At 41.4% G+C, this 23,830-nt stretch overlaps 1 protein-coding gene across 5 annotated transcripts in view; it reads left to right on the top strand.

Moving 5' to 3' along the window:
* Positions 1 to 23,830, top strand: part of ptprfa (protein tyrosine phosphatase receptor type Fa) — a 381,399-nt gene that overhangs the window by 101,188 nt on the left and 256,381 nt on the right. For all 5 annotated transcript variants that reach the window (XM_085133098.1, XM_085133099.1, XM_085133100.1 and 2 more), the window contains one exon: positions 11,713 to 11,885. In XM_085133098.1, the coding sequence (XP_084989224.1) occupies positions 11,792 to 11,885 (94 nt within the window). In that variant the 5' untranslated portion in view covers positions 11,713 to 11,791. The remainder of the gene's footprint in view (positions 1 to 11,712; positions 11,886 to 23,830) is intronic.

The following is a 23,830-nucleotide window of genomic DNA, read 5'->3' on the forward strand; positions in this document are numbered from 1 at the left end:
AACATTTCATTTGTTGCATTTGAATTTTAAATTTGCTTCCTGGAAAGGAGATTCTGCCCATTAGTCGTTCAGGATGAACAATGTGCTTTTCTTACTGGCTATAAAACACTGAACTAGCTTTTTACCTTCTCAATGACACCTGTGAGTATATATGTGAGTATATATGTGAGTATATAAGTTTTCACAGCCAGTTTGCAGAAATGTACGTGGAGACCACATGTGATTAAATCCCTCATGGATTTAATCAGTGGGGCCGTGTGGGCAGTGGTTTGGGAGTATGGGCTACTGGACCTAATGATACAGTTTCTTTTGGTAAGCCACAACCACAGGAAGAGCTTGGTCCACTTGCTAGAAATAAGTCAGACTTATTGTGGGTGACTGTACCAGTGATTGTACCAGCACTACTCTTCCTGTCTCATGCAAGCTTCCTCTGAAGATTAGATCTCCTGCTCTTCCACGTTGGGGGGAAATGCTAGTTGAGGTGGCTGATGGATGTCCTAATTAAGGTGCTCTAGGAATGTCCCCAGCTGAACTTGGGCCATAAGCCGGATGTGGTGCCCCTGTAATACAGAGTTAGATGAGTGAAGGGGGGGTATTCTTCAAGCCTGATTAATAAAATGTTGTAACTTGATTCAGTACTGCTGTTGCCCCCCCCCCAAAGATCAAAAAGTCAGTCGTAAAGTTCATTTAAAGACTTTTTGTCTTAATTTGACTCTGTCCGCCAGGCCAGTGGCAGGAGGGGTCCTAAAGAGATTTAGGAAGTCTAGACTGCCCCTGAACTTTTATTTGGTTTCTCTTTATTAAGTTACTTCAAACTTCATTTTGAATTCACCTTCATCCAAACCACAGACAGGAAGCTTTGAGCCCAAACAGTTCACTGCTCACCGCCTTTCTATTTGTGACATTATGGTTTTTTGTATTGTCCCTTTAAACAACGTCTAATCAAGTATTGAAACTTCAAACTTTTTTCCTAAAATCTCTTGCTTTTGTTCTTCACAGGAGCCATGAAAGATTCATAATCAACACATTTATTTTTGCTTGATATTTTCTTGACACCTTCACTTTCCCATATGAATAAAATGAACGAGTTTTGTTGTTTTTTTCTCCATGTGGTTGTGTCACACTTCCAGCTCTCCTGGAGGAAGGGGATTGTTTCTTTATCACAAAATAAGCCTTTAAGGAATCCTGTGTCTGCTTTGCTGCTGAAAGTATTAGAAGTGCATTAAAACTGGATTAGATTCCCTTTGAGGTTAGAAGGTTGCAGGTAGTGGGCCCTGCTATCATGCCTTCAGCACACTTTTCTACATTGTCAGGTCCATCCTGCTGTCAGTGCAGAGCTCAGTTATTTCCATTGTTCTTCTTGTTACTTGCAAACAATAATGAAAGGTTTTTGCTAGCTCTTTATATGTTAGGATCCACCTATTGATCAAAATTATTAATGTACATTCTTCCTTTATTTTCTTTAAATGCTACCTATAGCAGCCTCCAAACATGAGAAATCTGGTTGCAGTCTCTCTTCCTTTTGTCACACAGCCGTCCTCTTCGATGGGTTCGGCAGATGTGAACTCTAAACTTATTTTCATATTTTCACTGTGGGCTTCTGAAAGCTGAGCTCCTGGAGCTAAGACTTACTATTACAAATATATCAAAAACCTTAAAAACCCATTTGACAGAGCTGCAATAGATTTAATATAGCTGAGCTGTTTAATTTTCCCTTTTTATCTAATTATGAATGAACATATGATGCTGTGCACTCATGTCTAGAGTGCCATACGGCCACTTTAAGAACATGAGGGGATGTAGTGTGATCGTGTGTGGTTACTGGTCCCTATAGCTGAAGGCTGACTCTGTGCCACCCTGCTGCTCCCCCTGACAGGCCTGATGGTGATAGATGCCACTCCTCTCTTCCTGATGAAGGGGATACATGGCCCTGTATGTGGCTGCCCGTCTGGGGAATATGAGGCTGCCAGTAAACCACTGGCTCGCATTGTGATTGAGGAGCACCCTCATTCCTGTACAGCAAGTCGTGACCTTCTCTGTCAGATCTCACCAGGAGTGCTGGTCTCAGTGTGGTCTGTGGATCCACTGGGGTTGCTTCAAAAAGTTTGGGCGACCGTGGCTCAGGGGGTTGGGAAGCGTATCTGTAACCGGAAGGTCGCCGGTTCGATCCCCGGGCTCTCTGTCCTGGTCGTTGTGTCCTTGGTCAAGACACTTTACCCTACCGTCTACTGGTGTTGGCCAGAGGGGCCAATGGCGCGATATGGCAGCCTCGCTTCTGTCAGTCTGCCCCAGGGCAGCTGTGGCTACAACTGTAGCTGCCTCCACCAGTGAGTGAATGAATAGTGGCATTGTAAGGTGCCTTGAAAAGCGCTATATAAATCCAATCCATTATTATTATTATTATTATTATTAATAATACACCTGAGCAAAATCATATTCATAACTCCCATATGTGCTGTTCATATCAGCTCTCATGTCATTAGTTCATAACAAGCGAAGCAGGTTATCAAACGTGGTTGTAAGTCATGTGTTTTGTGTTTTTGTGGTGTCCAAGCAACACGTGCTTCATGCAGTGGAAACAAAGGATTTGATCACTCACCAATATAACTTTAAAACTTCAAGTTTTGTAAGAGAGTCAAAGTTGTGTTAAAAGTTCACGTGTTGTTTAAGGAACCTCACATATTTTAAACGGGTTACTGTTATGAGCTGTCCTACGTGACGCCTTTACAAGTAAACATAACCAATGAAAAAATAACCTGGTTTTATGTAAATGTGGGAGTCGTAGCAGCTTTGAGTGATGGCGCTCTGTTAAATTAACTGGACTGTCAACACACTGACAGCTTGATCCAATCAACATTTTCAATAAATGTGTACAGTGTGATGCTCAGGATGCTGATAAGTAGAAACCAAAAACATTCAAGAGCCCAGTGAGTTAAGGTGTGTTCACACATGGTCTGCAGCCATGAACTGGACCTTACCTGGCTGACCAGCACAGTCGTGAAACTGTCTTCGACTGCTCAACACCTGCCGAGTTATAACCGGTGTCTTGCATTGAAAACTGCTGCAATGACCCGGTTACTGCGTTCACCAGATATCAACACGATTTCGATCCGCTCCTCACGTGTTAACCTCTTCGACATGTCAATGGCTGTGAACAAAGAGAAACTTGTAAATAACTCATGAACGAATAAAGTTACGTTGAAACCAAGCACACCATTGTTTTTCTTGTGACATTACCAATAAGTTTGATGTGTCACATGGCCCTCTTCCTATTGAAAAAGCAAAAGTTGTATCCAAGATGGCCGACTTCTAAATGGCCACCATGGTCACCACCCATCTTGAGGAGTTTGCCCCCTCACATACACTAATGTGCCTAAAACAGGACTTTAATATCACCAACCATTCCCATGTTATTACGGCGTATCCATATAAATGGCCCACCCTGTATTGACACATCGTGCAGAAGGCATCCGGGGCTTCTCGGGATGTCTGGGGCATGCCAGCGTCATCTGGCACCAGATTCAACCTGCCAAGAAAGAACGAAGGGACCTTCATGTGGTGATTTTAGACCTTGCCAACGCCTGTGGGTCAGTTCCGCACGAGATATTGTGGATGGCCTTCAACTATTTCAGCGTACCAAACCACATCACAGGACTGGTCAAGACCTACTTTCAGGATTTACAGTTTTGCGTGACAGCTGAGAATACCGCCACAGCCTGGGTAAACAGGCATTTATCATGGCAATGGAGGTTGGTCCTGAGGGCATCCCGGTGGGTAGTGGGAGGTGACTCAAGAGTGGCCTTCGTCTTCCTCCCATTAGAGCCTACATGGACGACATGACCATCATTACAACAACAAAATCATGTACTAGGCAATTCCTACAGAAGCTCCTGGAAAACAATGGGCAAGGATGGAGTTTAAGCCAAGTAAATCTCGCAACCATCTCCATCGTAAAAGCTGACAGCCGAGCAAATTCTGTATCAGTGGAGAACCAATTCCATCAGTATTACAGAAGCCCATAAAGAGCCTGGGACGGTGGTATAAAACAGACCTCAATGATACGTGGCAACTCGAACAACTAAGGCAGAACTTGGCTGATGACCTCAAGCGGATTAACAACACTGCACTCCAGGAAAACTGAAGCTCTGGTGCTTCCAGTTTGGGTTATTACCCAAAGGAGGAAGTGGATAATGGTGATAATGGCTGAAACACCCGACACAGGTCCACTGCTGACGATGTGTCCCAAACTGGTAAAGTGTCTGGGCTGCCTTTCCTGTAACAGCCATCCCTCAACATTTCTCCATTTAAAGTAATTGCATTATCAGGGACTGTAACATCTAGTCCTTTTTACCGAATGGCTACCAATAGTGTATCCAGTATGCACCATCTCCACAGTGAAGCCAGAAATTGTGTTACACTAGTACACTACTATCTGCATAATCTGTTATACAAACAGCCAAAGGTACATATAAGTAGTCTGGGGCCAAAATGCAGTTGATTCCTCAACCAGCACCAAAGACTTGCTGTTGTTGTTGCTGAAGGAAAGCTATCCAATGGCTCTCGGGGTGTCAAAACATGTCAATAACTCTTTTATTTATGAACCACCATCTCAGAGCTGTTTACACAGTAACACAGAGACCTGCACACTAGCTGAAGAGGACCAGAGATAGTGACTGACGGGCTTCCCACCCCTCTCTGGACGAAGACCTCTGCAGTGCTGACCCACATGCTAATTATAAGGATGCAATAATTTTAAATTTAATGAAAAAGTAAACACAGGATCAGCCTCAACAAAATATCTTCAACATCAACCAGGTTAAAAAACAGGCTTTCAAATTAAATTTAAGCCGTTGAACTGAGCGTGCTGTTCCATAGTGAAGGTGCCAAGATAGATGGCGAGCATCTTTAAAGTCCATTTGTGTCATTTCGCTTTGTTCCTTCCACATGTACCCATTAATAATCACAGGCACTGTTGCTAGCTAGATTTGAGTGGGACTAATTATTCTCATCTGCATCATCTAGTCACCCCACACAGTGCATTACATTAACTTCAGCACTGCTACCTTTATTTAAGGCTCCAGTGATTATGTTTTAACGTGTGCAATGAAAAACATTCACGGCCTGGTTCAGTCAGAAAGGTTTTTTCCTCATCATAGCCTATATCTTTGACCTTTTGTGCTTTATATTTCCTTCCATGAAATCCATATCTCTGGGCTCTGTATCTGCAATCCTTTGGCTCAGCTTTTTTTCTGACCCCGGTGTTGTTATCAGTCAGATTTGAGGAAACGCATTCAGCCCAGCTGTGAGCAGAAGGTCTGCCTGGTACCATAGCCTACCTGAGCGCTCCTGCAGTGCTCACAGTGAATTAGAAATATGAAAGTAACGCAGCCCTCCAGGCACTGCCTGTAAAACAAATATTTCTGCTAATGGTCGTCTAGAATTTAGCATCACTCAACAACAGTGAATCATCTCTGCTGTTATACAATCACATTGAATTCTTTGGGATGTCTTAGCTTGTTTTTGTGTTGCTTTATAAATCAGATGTTTTCTTTAACCCCCCGAGGCTCTGCTATTGGTATTAAACAGACTTACCTGAGCTACATGTGTGAGGCAAAAGAAAACAGACAAGTGAGAAACTCTGCAGAGCAACATATCCAGACGCTGTCATCAGCATAAAGATAAATTTCTCTCGAATTCCCTTACCTGAGTTACAACAAGCTGTACTATCCTGCACTTGTCAGCAACAGATTCAGAAGAACATAATAATTCATCTGGAGTGATGTTTGTGCCCACATGATTAATCCAAGTCCCATATTCGCTGTCTTTTGTCTTTTCTTGTTTTTGGCGGTTACTCCCGGCCACGAGAGGAGTGTTGTAGCTTTAGCGAGGGTAGTGTGAGTGAAGCAGAACAGCTTAGCAATGCTCCAGATGAAGCAGGAATTCTCTTTAGGTTATGAGTGGTGAGCACAACCCCACATGCAAGCACACGTATGCTTCTGTTGCACAAATAACCAGATTAATAGATTATTTTAAACTGGGAAAAAGTTGAGAAACCTTAATAAAATCATATGAAGCATAAGTGTCAAAATGAGACATGTAGAAATAAATCAAATGGCCAGGGTGTGCAGAGTGTTACGTCAGTCAAAGAATAGCAACACGCTAGTGTCCCTTGCATGGAAAGCTTGTTAGCTCAGTCATTTTTTGGACACTGGCATGAAGACCATGTTGACAGCCTGCTGCATGAGGAGGACAACAAAGTTCTCTTCTAATCTTCGAGAAGCTGGATTCCTGAGAGGTTCTGTTTTTCTGATTGTCACTGTATCATTTTCAAGAATAAAGTTTCACATTTCTGAGTTTTTCCCAGCTGTGAGCTCTTCTAGATGGTAGAAGGCTGCACATGAATAATGTAAAGACTCTTTTAGGCGGCTCTGCTGGAGAGGAAATGCAGTCTCTTCACAGACAGTCGACAGCAAACACAGTGCAAACTCTTTAAATCTGACTTTTTTCATTGGCTCTTTTCTTGAGGTTTGTTTTTCTTGTTTCGTCTTCTTTCTATCTTAAGCTGAAATGGAGCTTGTACAGACGCTAGCATACTTCTGTCAACTGCTCGGTTATTCATCACTCAGCCACACATGTTTCTGTGTTCACACATCAATGAACAAAAAGTCTCTTTCTTTCGTTAAACATACGTGATATCAGACGACCAAATACACATTAAAACAGGGCTTTGTATCCTTCAGTAGTAAAATTTATTTTTAAAAAACTATTTTTAAGTCATAGATCTCATTTAAATGCATTTTATTGCTAACCCAGAGTATTATGAGCACTTTGCATTGGTGAAACTCTCATTGTCCTACTGTTTACTCTCAGAACTATGCAAATGGATGATAAACCTGGCTTGTGATGGTTATTGTAAAACTTCTTCAAGTTCCTGTGTGCTTTTCATTAATGGACACATACTCATCGCATTATTTTGCAGCAACAAAAAGGATGGATCCATCCAACACATCCATAATTTTCTTATCTAATCCTGGGATGTGGGGCAGCTGAGGCCAGTCCTATTTGACTTTGAGCAGGAGACAGGATATATCCTGGACATCACCATTCATCACAACAAAACTGCTGCTCAAGAAGATCCACACAGGCATAGGGGTGGGGGGGGGGGGGGCTGTGGAAACCCCACAAAAGAGTAAAACAGGAGCTGTGAGGTGCACATTGGGGCTTCCAGATATGTCATTGGTAATATAATCGATATTTGATTTTGAATAAAAGCATTTCTTGTTTTGACCGTCTATCACAGATCTGCTAAAATACTGAAAAGTAAACAAATCAGATACAATAGAGCTTAAGACGTCTCGCTGCGATTGGTAAGCTGAGGTGTGAGTTGCTGCAGAATGGGCGTGTTGTGATTTGTGAGACGGCTGAGTGCACATGAAAGTGTTGCTACAGTGCTATTGGCAGACTGGAAATCCAGCACTTAGCCTCCTCCCTGCCTTCCTGTCACAGCACACTTAATGATGCGTCAAAGATGTTTGAAATTGTCTCCAAACTTTCTCTGAATTGTTTCTGTGAGACTTTCTGTAATTGTCAACTTTTACAGTAAACAGTGGAAGAGGGTTTTTTCAGTCAACTGATGGAAACAATCAGAGCTGTGAGGTTTCTTTTCCTCCACAACAGAAAGTTTTCAGCTGTCGAGTAGTTTTGACAGAGTACCGCGTGCATCTGCATGGATAGAGATGCTGATGGGGATTCATGTTTCACTTTATCATTGAAGGATGAGGAAGCTACACTGTGACCACTCCTCTCTCTCCTCTCTGATTGTAATGTGTGCTGGAGCATACGCTGGTTGCATGACCTCGCTGCTCTATTGGAGCTCACATTTGATGTTGATGTGCGAAGGTGGAAAAAATGGAGTTGTGCTGTACTTGTGTCCATGAATGCATTTCTGTAGTCTCGTGGAATCAGAGGACGCCACAAGAAACGCAGTGACAAACAAGCTGCTGTGTTTCGTGGAAGACTGTAAAACAGCCGCCAGGTTCACCTGTGGAGAGAATTACTTATAATCGCACAGGCTGGCCCGGATAAATCGTTCTATCTCAGGTACTGTCATAATGTAGGTTAATTCTACTGGCATTAACTGACATTTATCATACATCACTGTAGCTTCCTGTTTGATGCGGCCGAGGACCCCACTGTTTCCTGCCTGCTTGTTAAGACATATTAACCCTGTTTCAGCTGCAGCGCGTTGTTTCAGCTGCGCTGGATGCTGTGCAGCTGATTGATGGATTGAACCGTCATTTCTATTTGTCCCAGTCTTGCTGCTGTGGCTCTCATGGGCTACAAGTGCCAGTGTTGTGTTTATCTTTTGTTTTTGTTTTTTTATTGTAGAACATGCAACGGGAAAAGTAACGAAAGGAAACACAAAGCAAAAATCAACACGATGACAATCTTTGCAGTAGAGCATGTGTACTGGTGCAGACAAGCTATCCATGCCAGTAAACCGTGTGTGCACAAATATATTTAGTTGCCAGTTTATTATAAATAGCTTGAGTTCATCCACTTAAACTCAGCGGTCCTGCAGTGACATGTGAGTTTCTGTTGAAACTGTGTCACACGTGTGGTTCTGTCTACGTCCTGGAGGAGGAAGTTTGCAATGCTGTTTCTTTCATTGAGTTTCCCTCGTTCACTATATTTGGCAATATGTTAGAAACATATTAGAAACACAACTTTGAATCCTCTAAGTGAGTTATTTTACTTGTGATGATGATGATGATGAGCTCAGAGACGTCCAGTACCAGCTGCTCAGGAGGCTGAAGGACAAGAATTGTAAAAATGAAAGCTGACATTTCAGTGTGACAACATGATAAACGAATCATTTTAAAATAGATATTTCTTTTGCTGAGGGAATGCGTAGACACTTATCTTAGACATCTCTAAGATGTGTAAGCGAGGGCTGCAGGTCGAGTCAGGTTCAGCTTCTAAATACAGAGAGTTTGATATTTATTCATCTTGATTGGCGAGTGCAGCCACACGTTAACATTTATACAGCCATTAACATGAAATTCAGTTGTTACCTGAACTTGTTTCCAGTGAGAGCTGAGCTCCCGCAGCCTGGTCTTTGTCACCACTTCTTAACTTTATGGACAGAGTTTCCAGGCTGAATGATGTTTCCTCTGGTTCATGTGAGCAGTGACCTCAACGTCACACTGGGCGGGTTTATAGTTGATATAGTTTGATACAGCGGGGACGAGAATTAGCACCCAAATCTGAGGCCACAGCTTTAAGTTGCTGCTCCAAAATGAGGAGTTGAATTAACCTCCTAGGACCTGCGTCCTCATATGTGGACTCACATTTTGGGTTATTTAGACTAAAATACTCAATTTTGCTCTACAAGGGCCTGGTATCCACTTACAAGGACATATACTGCTACTGTTGTATCAAAATTTTAAAACAAATATCCTCATATGTGGCTCTTATTTTTCTTAAAAACAAAAATAAGGTTGAAAAAAAAATCTGGTAATTCTTTGTTTTTACATTCATCGGGTCCGATTATGCCCAAATATCAAAGAGAAATTAAAAATGCTGCTGTGGAAGAGTTTGGGTCTTAGGAGGTTAAACCTTTGATTTTACTGATTGATTGATGTTTCTATTTTTACTGATGGAAACAAGCGGTCCACGTCTAGGCCTAGGTGATGTGTTGCTGCCATGTCCAAATGGAAAGAGACATCAGGGCAGACCAGGATGTGCTGGAGAGATGACGTCTCTGTGGCGGCTTCGTAACTTGTTTGTGTCTTTGCTGGGAGAACTGGAGTTAGTGGCATCTCTGCTCAGAGCAATGACCTCCAGTATGCTGGTGACTCGGCGAAGTGTTGGCGGCTCGTAGCAAAGCTGACTTTTAGTGTTTTCGCCAGTTGATTGTAGCAGATTTGGGAAAATAACCGAGCAAGCGTGAGAATCATCTCTTTGTTCTCTTGTTCTTACTCTGACATCCCCGATTACAGAGTCAAAGATAATGACTGACCAGCTTCTCTGCGACTGACCTTTCAGTGAACCAGAGCAGATGCTGGTGTTTCCTGTTAACTGGAGTTTCTGATTAACTGGTGAACCAGTGTGTGAGACAGATGTGTCGTAGGTGGGATTTATTGATGTTTGCAGCATGTCCCACAGACACTGGAACCAAAGCCTTAAACTCTGCGTCCACACCAGCCCGGATAGATTTGAAAACCGCGTTTTCGTCTGAAAACGCTCCGCGTCCACACTATCGTTTTCAGTCGTTTTCACAGAGTTGTGCGTCCACCATTTATTTAACTTAGCAATTTAGCACCGAGTTTGTTAAATGGACTCACAATGAGGTGGAGTTGTTGCTGCGAGTAACACAAAAGTACAAAGTTGCAAAAGTGAGTGAGAGTTAAAGAAGTTGAAGAAAAGCTCTCAGGAGCATCTACAGACTGATGTTAATCTTTAACAGGGCTGTCTTTAAACAGCTGCTGTGTAACGCCCTCTGCTATCTTTGCTTATTTGGTCACATGACTGCATCACATGACTAAAATGCGTCATCGCTTTCGAAAGTCTGCGTTTTCGAGGGTCCACCCTGCGACAGCTCCGTTTGGAAATGTGTTCGTTTTCAAGAGTGTTTTCAAAACGCTGCGTTTACCTTCGGGAAAACGGCGTCTCAGTGTGGGCGGGAAAACGTCTTCAAACGAAAGCGCATTAGTGTGGACGTAGCCTTACACAGACCAATTAAATCAACACCAGCTGTGTTGCATGTGTGCAGATACACAACACAACCCTCCTGCTGACGGTGCCTTCAACAGCTGTGAGAGTACAGTGATGCGTTTTTACCTACAGACATAAAATAGTGTTTCACATCGTTTCAAACTACCAGCACACAGACATGACTGCACCATCTGCCATTACTGATGCTTTGTAACTTCATACATTACTCTGTACAGTAACGTTAACTTACCCTCATGAGAGGCTCTGGAACAGAAAGAAAATCACTGTGCTGGCCCAAAGAAGACGTAACAAAAGAGCAAAAGCAAAGCTCTCTGACTTGTGTGACTCACCTGGTCCCTTACCAAATGCCTCCTGCAGGTGTAGTCACCACAAAGACATTCTCACCGGCCAACCACACGGCACCACTTTGCATTTAGGCACGTAGCCATGGTGGAGGAGACCTGCATCAAAATGAGAACAAAAGACGAGTTAGGTAACTTTGCACACTGGATGGTTGTTGGTGGCAGACAGGCTGGTCTATCAGAAACATCTCATCTACTGCAGCACAGCTTTCTCAGGGTTTGAGAGCATGAGCTAAAAAAATGAGCCAAAAAAGGCAACAGTCACTCAATAACTGTTTATTACAACGAGGCATTCGACAGAGCATCTTTGAACAGCAGGTCAAACCTTGATGCCTACAGCAGTCGGACACGCGATGAGGCGATACTCTTGTCAGCCAACACTCAGAAACTGAGGCTTCAATTTGCTCAAGCTCAAAATTTCACAATAGAAGATTGAAAAAATGTTGCTTCTTAGTACATTTCCAAGTTAAGCTGGTAGACTTCACTACCTTCAGATGTTTAATTAGCTTTAGGACTTACGTGTGTGCTCTGCAAGTGTGTCTGACTCTATTTGTTGTATTAAAAACAACATAAAACACACTCAACTACACTGATGCACTGAACCTCTGACTAACATCGGTTTCTCTCGTCGCAGGTGTCCATCTATGAACCTGTGAGGTCATAGCCATCTAACAGCAGCATCAGCACCAGAGGAGAGTTCACCAGCAGTGACCATGGACCTCAGATTTAGACGTCTGTCGCCTCTCACCAGCGCAGCTCTTCATCTCCTGCTGCTGGCCAGACTGGTGCTTCCTTCTCACACAGAGAGTGAGTCCACACAGCTCATAGCTGTGCCTGCATGTTCACAGTTTTACTGTCAGCTAATATCCATTAGCTGACAGGAAGTGTGCACAGACAGCTTTCAAATGGAAATGTGTTATGTGACTGACATACAGCATCACTGCTCAGCTGAAAAAGCCCTTTGAAACGCTTTGATGTAACAGCTTTGATACATGATTTCATATTTCACATTATGAAAGCGTCACACAGAAAACTGACACCCTGAACCGTCTGCTGCGTTTGAAGGGCATTTTTAAAGTAGGACTATTCTGTTATTTTTCAGCTCCGTGTACAATAAACAGTTGTTATTGACGTCCACCTGTTTAAACCAGCTTTCTCCTGATTCGCTGCCTGTGGTAAACAGAAGATTTGAACAGGAGGTGGATGGGCCTCCTTTGTCTGCGATGCCCATGTCAGGGATTTCCTCTTTACATTAAACCATAAAGTCAAGAGTATAAAAAACTATTTAAAAAAAGCCTTAGAGCAGTCTGAAGCCTGTGATTTTGAGTTGGAGGGATTGTTTGTACAGACGCTGACTGTTTAATATGAGCATCCACACTGTAACAGTTTATATATAACAGAAAATAAGGAAAAAGGTTTTATTAACTCTTAAATGTGGGAAATTTGACAGCGAGCGCTAAAGTTAAAAATGCGTTTTGTTTAATAGCAGGAAGGATTGCAAAAACAAATCTGGTTGTATACCAGAATTTTTTGGCCGTTGACAGCATGTAATAAATGTATAATAAGTAAAACTAAAAGTCCTTATTTGCAGCGAGAGTTGAAAAACAACATTTCATTTCATTTTCACAATGACGTCTTCCCCTGGCCAATCTCCATCTCCGCTTTCTGGGGTTTTTGTGTATTCCAGCTAAAGTAAAATACAAAATAGAAAAACAAAGTGAAAGCATCACTCTGGCATCCATGTAACAAAAATCCAGCCCTACAACCTGACCTTACTCTGGAGTTTGCCTTGCAGTTTCATGCAGCATGACGTTCCTCACAGGACTATTGTGGGTTCAATGTCAACAGCTCGACTCTACCTGAGGCCAAATCAAAGAAAAACAAAAGGAAAGAAAAGAAAGTGAGAAAGGGATCGAGAGATTGTGTGAGAGAAAAGGCCCGGGCCGTCTCTGTCTCTCTTACACTGGTGAACTTATTCACACCTTATTTGCTTGGCTTTGCTATTAAAGGCATAAAAGTATCCAGTAGAAGTGATAAAGTTTGACATTTGTTACAGCATCAACAGAACTCTGACCTTTTTCTTAATGATTGTGAATAATAAATGTGTCTTGAGAAATCCATTTTTATTCATACAGCTCAAAGATCAATACTCATTTGAAGGCACTTTTTCTGAGGTGAAACCTGGATTCTATGGGCTCAAAATGTGGTCATAAATATTTTGTACTTGTAAATCGGTTTTGTACTTGTAAATCAGGATTTGTATGTGTAAAAAAAAATTGTGTGTGCGTAAAAAAGATTTGTATGTGTAAAAAAAATTTGTGTGTGCGTAAAAAAGATTTGTATGTGTAAAAAAGATTTGTGTGGACTTAGCCAAAAAAAACCCTGCAAGTTACAAGTCCGAATTTTGACCCTATTTTTCTTCCTTTCATCTGATTGGTCAATGTCATGTCAATCACAAATGTAACAATCCAACCAAGAGAACAGATGGGTTTGGCTGTCGGAGGGGCGCTTTTTGAACTGCAGGTCCTTGAAGGGTAATACAGGTTGAAGCTGGAGGATCTCTATATAAATATCCGATAGCAGCTAGGTCCCCTAACTTTCAGTTGCTGTTGAAAGGATAAGTTGTGGTATATCAGTGGTTAGAAATACCATTATTACTTTAGGATTAGTTTAACACAAAGTCAGGGCTGACCGGGGACCATTGCTGTGAGTCACAGTGCGCAGCATAAAAGTCCTTTCACATCGGACACAGGATGTGCTGCTAATGCTAACTGCTAACTAAAGCAAAGGATCCAGAATTTGTTGCTGGCTGCTGAGCTCTGTGGGGTTTTGCAGCAGCTCTACCTGCACTAGATGCACCTGCTCCTTGTCGTTTCTATCTCTGACTTTATGTCCTCTACAAGAGTTTCTGTTTTTTTTGCTAGTTCTTCAAATGTTCAATAAAAACATCTATGCTAATTCATAAGAAGAAAGCTTTGTAATGAAGACTGTCATTTCCAAAACACTGCCCGCCCCCACCCCACGGTCCGCAGCGCTGTTGAAAAGGCTGTGGAAGTCCCTGTATTAAACACGTAGACCTGTGACACAAAAATCACCAAACTCGGACGACCACAGACTGTTTTCCTTCGTGGTGATGAAGGAAAACGCTGGGTTGGCATGTAAAAGGGCATTTATTCCCTTCAAAGACCTGCAGTTCAAAAAAAGCGCCCCTCCGACAGCCAAACCCATCTGTTCTCTGATTGGATTGTTACATTTGTGATTGACATGACATTGACCAATCAGATGAAAGGAAGAAAAATAGGGTCAAAATTCGTACTTGTAACTTGCAGCGTTAACTTGCACGCACAAATCTTTTTTACACACGCACAAATCTTTTTTACGCACGCACAAATCTTTTTTACACATACAAATCCTGATTTACAAGTACAAAACCGATTTACAAGTACAAAATATTTATGACCACATTTTGAGCCCATAGGATTACCACAGATATAAACCCAAACAATCTGAAGACACCCAATGAGCAAAAATTTACAAAGACGTTGTGCTACAGCTGTTCATGTAACGATATATATCAGCTGACGATATAAAAACATCTATCTTTTTATTTTACACTATCGTTTGTTTCGTGGTGTCACAAAAGAAACTGTTTACAGCAATATTTTTCATGGTTTTGATGTCACTGTAGTTATTATTAATTTACTAAACTTCTCTCTTTCTCTTATATTTAATATAACCACACTGCTGACGGACAAGCGCCTGTTTTTATGCGTTGTCGTTAGCAACAACGACGGTAACAGCATCGCGTGTCCACTTGTTTATGTTCCACATAAACCTTTCACAATAAAGCTCAAGATCCTGTTGAGACTTTTCAAAATAATCTGAATCACGTGAAAGAGCAGATTATTTATGATGAGAAGTAAAAAAAAAATACGCCAGGTGCTAAAAAATAAACCTTAGACTCAAACGTTAGACCAGGCTTTTCCCCGCAACACGCCGTGGAATAAATACTCACAAAGAAAACTGCGCCGTTAAAACTTATGTCTAAAAATGTATCGTTTCATGCATCGGTTAAAACACTCGACTCCAGCTACATGACGCACAGCTGGAAACACTTCACGCAAGTCGAGCTGCCCGAGATTCACAGAATTTACAGAAAATGTTACATTTTTGTGATTTATATCGTTATCGGACGATAGATGTCTTATATCGGGATATGAGATTTTGGTCACATCGCACAGCCCTACTTGTGAATTTAAAGGCAATAATCATATTTGATTTGATTTTATTTGATATACCTTTATTAGTCCCACAAGGGGAAATCTCATAAGGCTGCCGACCTATTGCACGCCATCTTACCCTCCGACCATACATACATTACACAAACATCACATGGGGAAGACAGGTCAGAGAGGTCTAACAATGGAAAATGCACCACATGAGGAAAGATAAGGAGAAAAAAATAACTCCCCCCAGACTGAGCTCCAACAGGGAGATCAGTCTGAGAACAGAAAAAACACCTCAGCACATGAAAAACTCTTAATACACCAAAGAAACACATGACAAGCAACAGGGGGGGGTAAAGGGTGAGAGACGGCCGATGTAGACAGCACATCTGGGCCTGCAGCCTGTGCGCTGGTCTCCTTGATCCACCGTCAGCATCGGAGGGGAATAAGCGTCGAAGGCGTTTGGAAAGTGAAAGAAAGAAAGTGCTGTAGAAGCACGAGCTCAAAACTCTACCTCCTGTTTCAACTGAAAAGGCGACGTCATGATTTTGTGATTGACCAAAGCAGCGACTCCAAACGAGCTTGTTAAAAAACAACAACTATGGGAGGAACTGAGATGGTTGCTGCTTGGGTTAGCTAACATAGGTTTCATTTGATGAAGTTAGATTTGAGATTAGAAGACTAAAGGTTGTAGGCATTTAAAAAAGATGTTGCTCTGAATTTAGCCAGAACATCTCTTAGCCTCACAAACGACTTTTTCATGGCCACTTAGACGTATCTGCCCCAGAAAAAGTCTCCTTTTGTCTCCCACTAAAACATCCCTAACCAAGGTCCACCAGTAAAAAAGGTCTTTAGTCTACACCTATATGTAGCTCCAGGTACTTTCTGCAGTATATTTGTCCCACTCTGCACTAATATGTCGAGGAAGAACATAAAAGGTCAACATTATTAAAAGCCTTTCATTTGCAGAGGGGTCGTCGTGGGGTTTGGAGACTAAAAAATGTTCTGCATGCAGACTCCACTTAATTTGATAATGGTTATGTTGTTCTTCCTTTAGAATCCCATTGAACCCAGTCATACATGTGTAATCAGCACAGCATTAGATCTGAGAAGGACAAAGGATGTAGAGGTGAAAGGTTAAGTAGGTTTGGAATTCTGTATTAGTCCAGTCATAAAGGGAAATGAGGCCGACGCAGCTACAGTAACAGAAAAATTACTAAACATCACTGCACAATATGCTGCACGAACGATGGCTTTTCAGATCTTCATTGATCTATTTGTGAATCTAAAGAGTTTCATGTTTTTGGATGCCTGTTTCCCACAAGGCAGGGGCGCAAAGGAGGCGATGCTTCCATACATAAATGACTATAAGGCCATATCATGTCACCTCACCAAATTAAACAGAATTGGGCCAACTAAGATTAAAGCATAAAGCCTAGAATTACAATCTGTTCACACACGGCAGGATGGCGTCATCACTATCTTAGATGTTTTTCCATTTTGGGGGGTTTATTCCAGTCACATGACACTGCTGTCATGAACCCTCTTCTGAAAGTATACAACATTTTTACACGTGCCAATTTACAGTCACTGTGTTACAGAGTCGAGCGTGTGAGGCCAGCCAGGCCGTAAAGTTGAGCTCAGTAAGTCTTTTCAGATCTGCAGATCTCCATGCATCGAACTGGCAAATCTTATCATCAAAGCTGCTCTAACAAGTCACTTTCTCTGTATAAACAACCAGCGCATTTACTCACAGCTCTCACAGCAGTACAAAGACCCTGTTCATGTATGTCAGGAGACATGGTCTACATTTAGGCCAGGCAGGCTGATGCTTCAGAGGTCTCCGAGGCAGAAGAGGAGCTCCACGGAGGGCAGTGTTTCTCAACAACAGGTTCATTATCAAGGCTCTTTGCTTTATGGCTGCAATGAGCACATTTTATAATTTTCCTTTATAAGTTGCAGATAGGAATTCATCAGCGAGCTGTGTCAGTAATTACCTTCCAGTGTGAGCACTCTGGAGAAAATGAGAATCATTAATTGCTCACAAAGAATTGAGATTTTCTCCGATTTTTAATGAAACCATATTAAAACCATTTAAACCTGATTCATGGAGTTTGTGTCAGGAATGGAAACCCTTTAATTCCCCCAAATTACCACTGAAATACACAAAAGTCATTTCACATGCTGCTGGAATCAACCGGCGCTCTCGATGAAGGAACTCACGATCGTGCAGCTAACAAGTTTACAGTATTTTATTTCACATCAAAATTAATGTGATGTTTATTTTAGGGTTCAGTCGTAGGCCACAGTCGAATGAGTCGTTACGGTGATTGATGGAGCATCAGTCAAAGCTTTATGAGGAAAGTTACAGGGTAAACATAAAAAGCACCATGGCCTCTTTGCTCCATACTGTGTATCATCAGGATGGTTTTAATAACCATTCTTCTGTAATGTCCTATTTTAAACCTTGACTAATGATTTTTGGATCATCATCTTTTTGAAACAAACAGAGAATATTACACTACACACACAGATCATCTGTTTGAGTATCAGTGGGACATCATCATAGGTGTCAAACTCGCCCGCAGCCTAATTACATTTGGCCCGTGAAGCCATACCAAATTACTATCAGAGCTGGCCTACTGGTATTATACAGCTAATATATGTATTGTTTAGTATTAAGCTTTGCTCGTTCCATATTCAGTTTTTCAGCAAAACCTGTTTGAGTCCATAAGAAAAGATTCATTCTCATATCTGGAGGAAGATTTTGTTTTTCAATAAATATTAACGTTAGCCCGCGACTTTGTTCCAGTTTTGAATTTTGGCCCACTGTGTATTTGAGTTTGACACCCCTGATGTACAAAATGAACATCATGCTGTAGTCAGTAAGACTTGTAGCTGAAGATTGAGACCATGAACAAATCAGCAAAGTGTTCACCAAGGACATAAATATTAGGCTTGTTTTCTCACCGGCTTTGATAGACTCAGACCTCTTTCTGAGGAGTCGCCCCCTGCTGGCTGTTGAAAGAATGCAGGCACCAAATGTTGCATACACCTTTTTTAAACAGTGGATGACCAAAACATATTTGTTTTATGTATTATGACTTGCATGTCTCGGGATGGAGTCATCAAGTGAAAGGAACAACACATTCATTACATTTTATAAGCCTTCAAATTAAGAGCGTGAAACAAGAAAAAGAAAAACAAGCCGATGATTCCAATATCCTCAAAGAAAAATGCAGCTGCACTGCAGTATTGTGCTGTGGATGGCTGCACAGCAGTTTTCATGACCTTAATGACTTCATAATATTGCATTTTGTGCGACTGTTTCCTTCTGTGCACAGTTGGCTACTCAGTGTAACACAGTCCTATCATTTGTTGATTAAGTTTGAGGAGGAATCATTAGCACTTGATTTGATGCAATAGATCTCCCTGTTGATGCAGTGTGAGGGGCTGTAAATGAGATGGATGAATAGAAATTGTCATTTTAATTAGTTGAGTCCATCAAATACTGAAATGTTCTTCACATGTGCTGATGAGAACGACCTCCTTCAAAGGAAAAGAAATAAGCCATGCGATGTTATGTCTGTAAGCTGGTTGCATGTCAAACGTCAGAGTCTGTGGCTTATTTTCACCGTATAACGAAAAGATTTGAACAAAACATTCGGCTGCTTAATGAATGATGTGTACAAATAACTACCTGATGTAAAAAGTAACCTCAGACTGAGCTCAACACAAAGTCTATTAAAAGCAATAAAAGTTTCATCATAGTCTGTTTTTAAACATCTTTTCATGACTCACTCGTAATAACACAGTGTGTACAAAATGACCTTTGCTTTCCAAACAACGTGCGTTAGAGCGAACCTTTGATTTTGATTTCTTTAAAGCATTATTCCAAAGTATTTATGTGGAAGTATCAAAAACCTTTCCTTCAGCTGAAATGTGCCAAATTGTTACATTGTTACTTACTGAAGAGCAGATACTTGAATGTATCTGCTCTTCAGTGAGTAACAATGTAACAATTTGGCACATTTCCAAGCCTGGACGTTCAGGTTTGACAACTCACTGAAGAGCAGATACTTAAATCTGCTTTAAAACTTTAAAATGTTCCTTATTTAAATACAGAGATTATTAGAGAAACACAACGTTTTAAGCCAATGAGGTCTGATCACTATATGGGTTACAGAAGTATGCAATCATTCTCTGATGCAATTGCAATCTTGTTTGGCGCTTGTATGAATTTGCAACAACAGTTTAGTGGAACATTAATGTTCTGAACTGTTCTGTTTCAGTAACTAACCTGCAGTAGCTCACGGTGCACCAGCCGAGCCGGCGCGAGCACAAACTACTGCTGTAGATGCACAAAGAATCAATATGAGTTTAAGTGGACGCTATATTTAGAACATTTTCATCTTCTGTCTGTCAAGGAAGTGAAGCCATTACATTCCAGACTCCACTGACCAAAACAGTAATTTTACGCCACAAAACAAGGGAAGTGCTTGTCTGAAGCTCCCTCGACTGGTTCGTTTTTGACTTTGATGTTCAGTGTTGGGAAGGTTACTTTTAAAATGTATTCCATTACAGATTACAGATTACATGCCCCAAAATGTATTCTGTAACGTATTCCGTTACGTTACTCAATGAGAGTAACGTATTCTGAATACTTTGGATTACTTAATATATTATCATGCTGTTTACAACTACATGAATGTACTATTGCTGTGATTTATTACTGTTACTGAAGGTCCGCGGCTCCGAACCGTAGTAAAGGGACCTCTGGCTAATACGGTGGGTTCTGTGTCGGCTCGTAGCTGAAAACTAGCTTTACTTTGTTGTCTGGGTCAACTTTGCTAGCAGAGACAGAGAGAGGCGTTGAAAGGCTGCTCCAACAGAACTTATTGTTTCAGAGGAAAACACGAACACGGTGTACAGTCGAGTCTTAATAGCTTACTTACAGCTGGGCTCGTCAGGCTCTCTTCTTGGCTGCAGTGGTTATTATTATATTTACATGCTTCCAGCTCCCGTTTCTGCTCGATGACAGCTCGTACTTTTCCTTTTTCTCCCTCCCTCGCTCACAGACACATAACGTGTATGGCAGTCCATTCTCCCTGCAGCACGGACTACACTGCCCATGATGCTACATTCTTTAGAGCTATACCTGTAGCATTCTGCCTGTTAGCTTAGCACAACAACAACAACATGCGCTCTCTCACCCAGGAAACACGCAGAGAGAGCGTCACCCTGTAACCATGGCAACCGTAACGCTGCCTGGAACAACAGAACGTAGCTGTCAAACAAAACCCAAACAGTCCTGACCCGCCACAATATGAAACAGGGAAGTACCGCCGTGTAATCCATTTATTTCAACAAAGTAACTGTATTCTAAATACCACCTTTTTAAACGGTAACTGTAACAGAATACAGTTACTCATATTTTGTGTTTTAAATACGTAATGGCGGTACATGTACTCCGTTACTCCCCAACACTGTTGATGTTTAAATGAATTAGTTTACAAAAAATATTAGAAACAGTTTTTCTAGAAAATTGCTCATTTTAAAACTTTTAGTTGTTAAAATAATGGACTTGGTTATGTAATGAGCCAGTCTGAAATATGTATAGATATTTTTTCTGGAACAAATTTTATTTGCTTGTAGTAAATCATTTACTTCTTTTAAATTATTGCAATACTAACGTTCTTCTCTGTAGTAGATTCAAGAGAGAGTTGTGTCCCAGCAGTTTGGTTGAAACCAATGCACTCCTGTTTTAGAGTGATAAATATTTACCTCGTATGTTTGAGGCTGTGAAATCAGATATTCTGATCATTTCCTTCTCCAGCAGTGAGGAGGTATATCTCATGCACGGTGCTGTGAAGAAGTTATTATTGTACATTATGCCGCAATCTGAAGAAACAGCTGAGAGTCGTTGACACTTTTGGGTCTGAACAGTAGTACAAAACCATTTGCTTTGGGACTCCAGTGAACTCCAGTGAGAACCACATATAGAGAAACCTTGGTACTGGTGCGTACCCTCCTAGGATTGGCTGACCTGCTAAAGTTACTTCAAGAACGCATTGATGACTCATCCATGAGGTCAGAAGAATCCAGCACAATATCTAAAGAACTACACGACTCGTTCGGCTCAATTCAGATCATTTGGGACGTTTGGAAAAATATTCTGTGGGCTGATAAGACAGAGGTTTAACTTTTTGTTTGAGTCCCGTTACATCTGGCATAAAACGAACAAAGCAGTTCATAAGAGGAACATCAACAGTCCAACACGGTGGTGGTCGTGTAAAGGTCTGGGCTTGTTGCTGCTTCAGGATCTGCACGATTTACCAGCATTGATCCTGAATTCTGCTCTTCACCAGGAGAATGTCCTGGTTCAACCCTTGAATCACACTCTTGCTCTGTAGCTGCACAATGATCTGAAAACTCCACCTCTGTAGGGCTTAAAAAAAACCAACTTTTTACACCTGGTAAGTTTGAATTATCCCTTTTTTTAAAAATAAACAAAATCCACATATAAAAACTTCATCTTGTGTTTACAAGCCTAATAATAAAATCTGAAACGTGTGACAAAAATGCAAATATATATATATATATATATACACACAAATTAGAAAAAGAATATGAGAAATAATTTTCATGGCACTCAATTAAACATGTTGGTGCACTTCACATTATCCAGCTGCTCGGTCTTTTCCACGCAGGGTTTCTTGCTCTAACCTCTCTTCTTCCTGCCCGGCTCTGCTCAGGTTTGAGCCTCCCCAGGGTCACATACACATAATGATTAGAAAAACAGAATCAGTTTATTGCCTGTGTCTTTGCCTCCCTCCTCCCAGCATCCATGCAGCATGTGGGTACTGCTACCGTACTTTTGTGGGAGGCAATTTTGCGGGTCATGAACAAGAAGCCGTAGTGAACTATGTATTATTTATAAGAACAAACACAAGTGGCAGCCGTGTCTCTGCATCCAGCTCTCCAAACAGAAAGGAAGATTACTAAGACTCTGCCAGGCTGTCTGGGATTCGATTTTAGACAGCGGAGTAAAATTATCAGTTTAGTCTCGACTAGGCAACATCTGTGAACGTAGACGATTTATAAAGTCCAGCTTGGAATCTGAAGTCTTAAAAGTCCATTTGCACCTGAGTGATGATATTTTTAACTGTTTGCTACGTTCACGCTGCTCCTCAGCCTGGTTGAACTTATCGGATTTGCAGGGTGTGTGCTGGCAAACAGCTATTGACAAGAGTGTAAATTGATTGGTCCATGAGAAAGTAAAGCTTTATCTCTGTTAAGATAAGCTGTCTCCGGCAGAGGGTTGACTTATGGATTAGCATGTAATGAAGGGCAAATGCTGACTGTTTTTCCTTAAAAAACAAAAATGTATCTTGGAGTCTAGACTGCAGACACGTGTGAGCTGCAAACACCTGCATGAGCCCAACATTCGGATTACAGATTACCTTTAAAATTAGTGGACGTTAAAAAGAAGAATATTATTTAAATACGGTGAGAGGGGTTGTTGCACATGATGCTGATGCATGTTTTAAAATGATTTTAGCTGATACATTTACACTAAACATGGCTGTACTTGGACAGTAAATGTGACACACCTGGTAGATTAGAAGGTTAAAGATACACAGAACATTACAGCTGTTGGATAGTGTGCCATTCAAAGTAATGGGACCGTTTGGTTTCACTACCAGTGTGGTGCCACACTAGTGTACCACTGTGCCCGTCATCATCGCTGTTGTCTTATGGTATTTTAAAATGTCTTAGAATTCATAAACAGTGGCTGAAAACACTGCCTGCTGCCATCAAACGGTCGCTAACAGGTTTCAGTGCTGACAAATGCCATTTGTCAGTTACAAACATGAGAATAAATGGAAATTTAGAGGTTGACTTGTTTTAGAATGAGGACAAAAACTGGATAAAGAGAGGATGAATAAATCAGAACAAGAAAGGCCTTTTCTTTCCCATAATGCACCGCACTCTTAAACATATTTGATCACATTAATCAGCCAAACCCATCAGCTGCTTGCTGAACGGTTTACTTTTTGTTTTATTCAGTGTTGTATCCACTCGGTTATGTCACTCAGCTGTGGCATCCCACTGATTCAGCCACATGGATATGCTCCAAGTGCTCTGGGTCACTGTTTATTAACCATGACTGCAGACGTGCAGGATTTAGCTCAGTCTGAAAACATTTGTTGTTGTTGTTGTTATTGCATCGCGTCATAAATGTTCTCCTGGCAAAACAAAAAGAAGGCAATTGTCCCGTTAGCGTTACAGGATCATCAAGTGTACCAACACATGCACAGCAGCCTCGATAACGACCCCACAAACGTCACAACGTATCGGGTGTAAACAAACCCTTTTTCGCTGAGTTTCACATGCTGGTTTAAAAGCGCGGCTGATGATTTAAAAAAAAGAAATCCAAAATGTGTCAGTCAGATTTTTCAGCATGAAGTTCTACTGTACGTGTGAGCTGTGAGCTCTTCACGTTTGCTTTATGTCTTCACTTCA

This window comes from Neolamprologus multifasciatus, chromosome 15 (assembly GCF_963576455.1).
Source record: "Neolamprologus multifasciatus chromosome 15, fNeoMul1.2, whole genome shotgun sequence".
NCBI classification, from domain to species: domain Eukaryota; kingdom Metazoa; phylum Chordata; class Actinopteri; order Cichliformes; family Cichlidae; genus Neolamprologus; species Neolamprologus multifasciatus.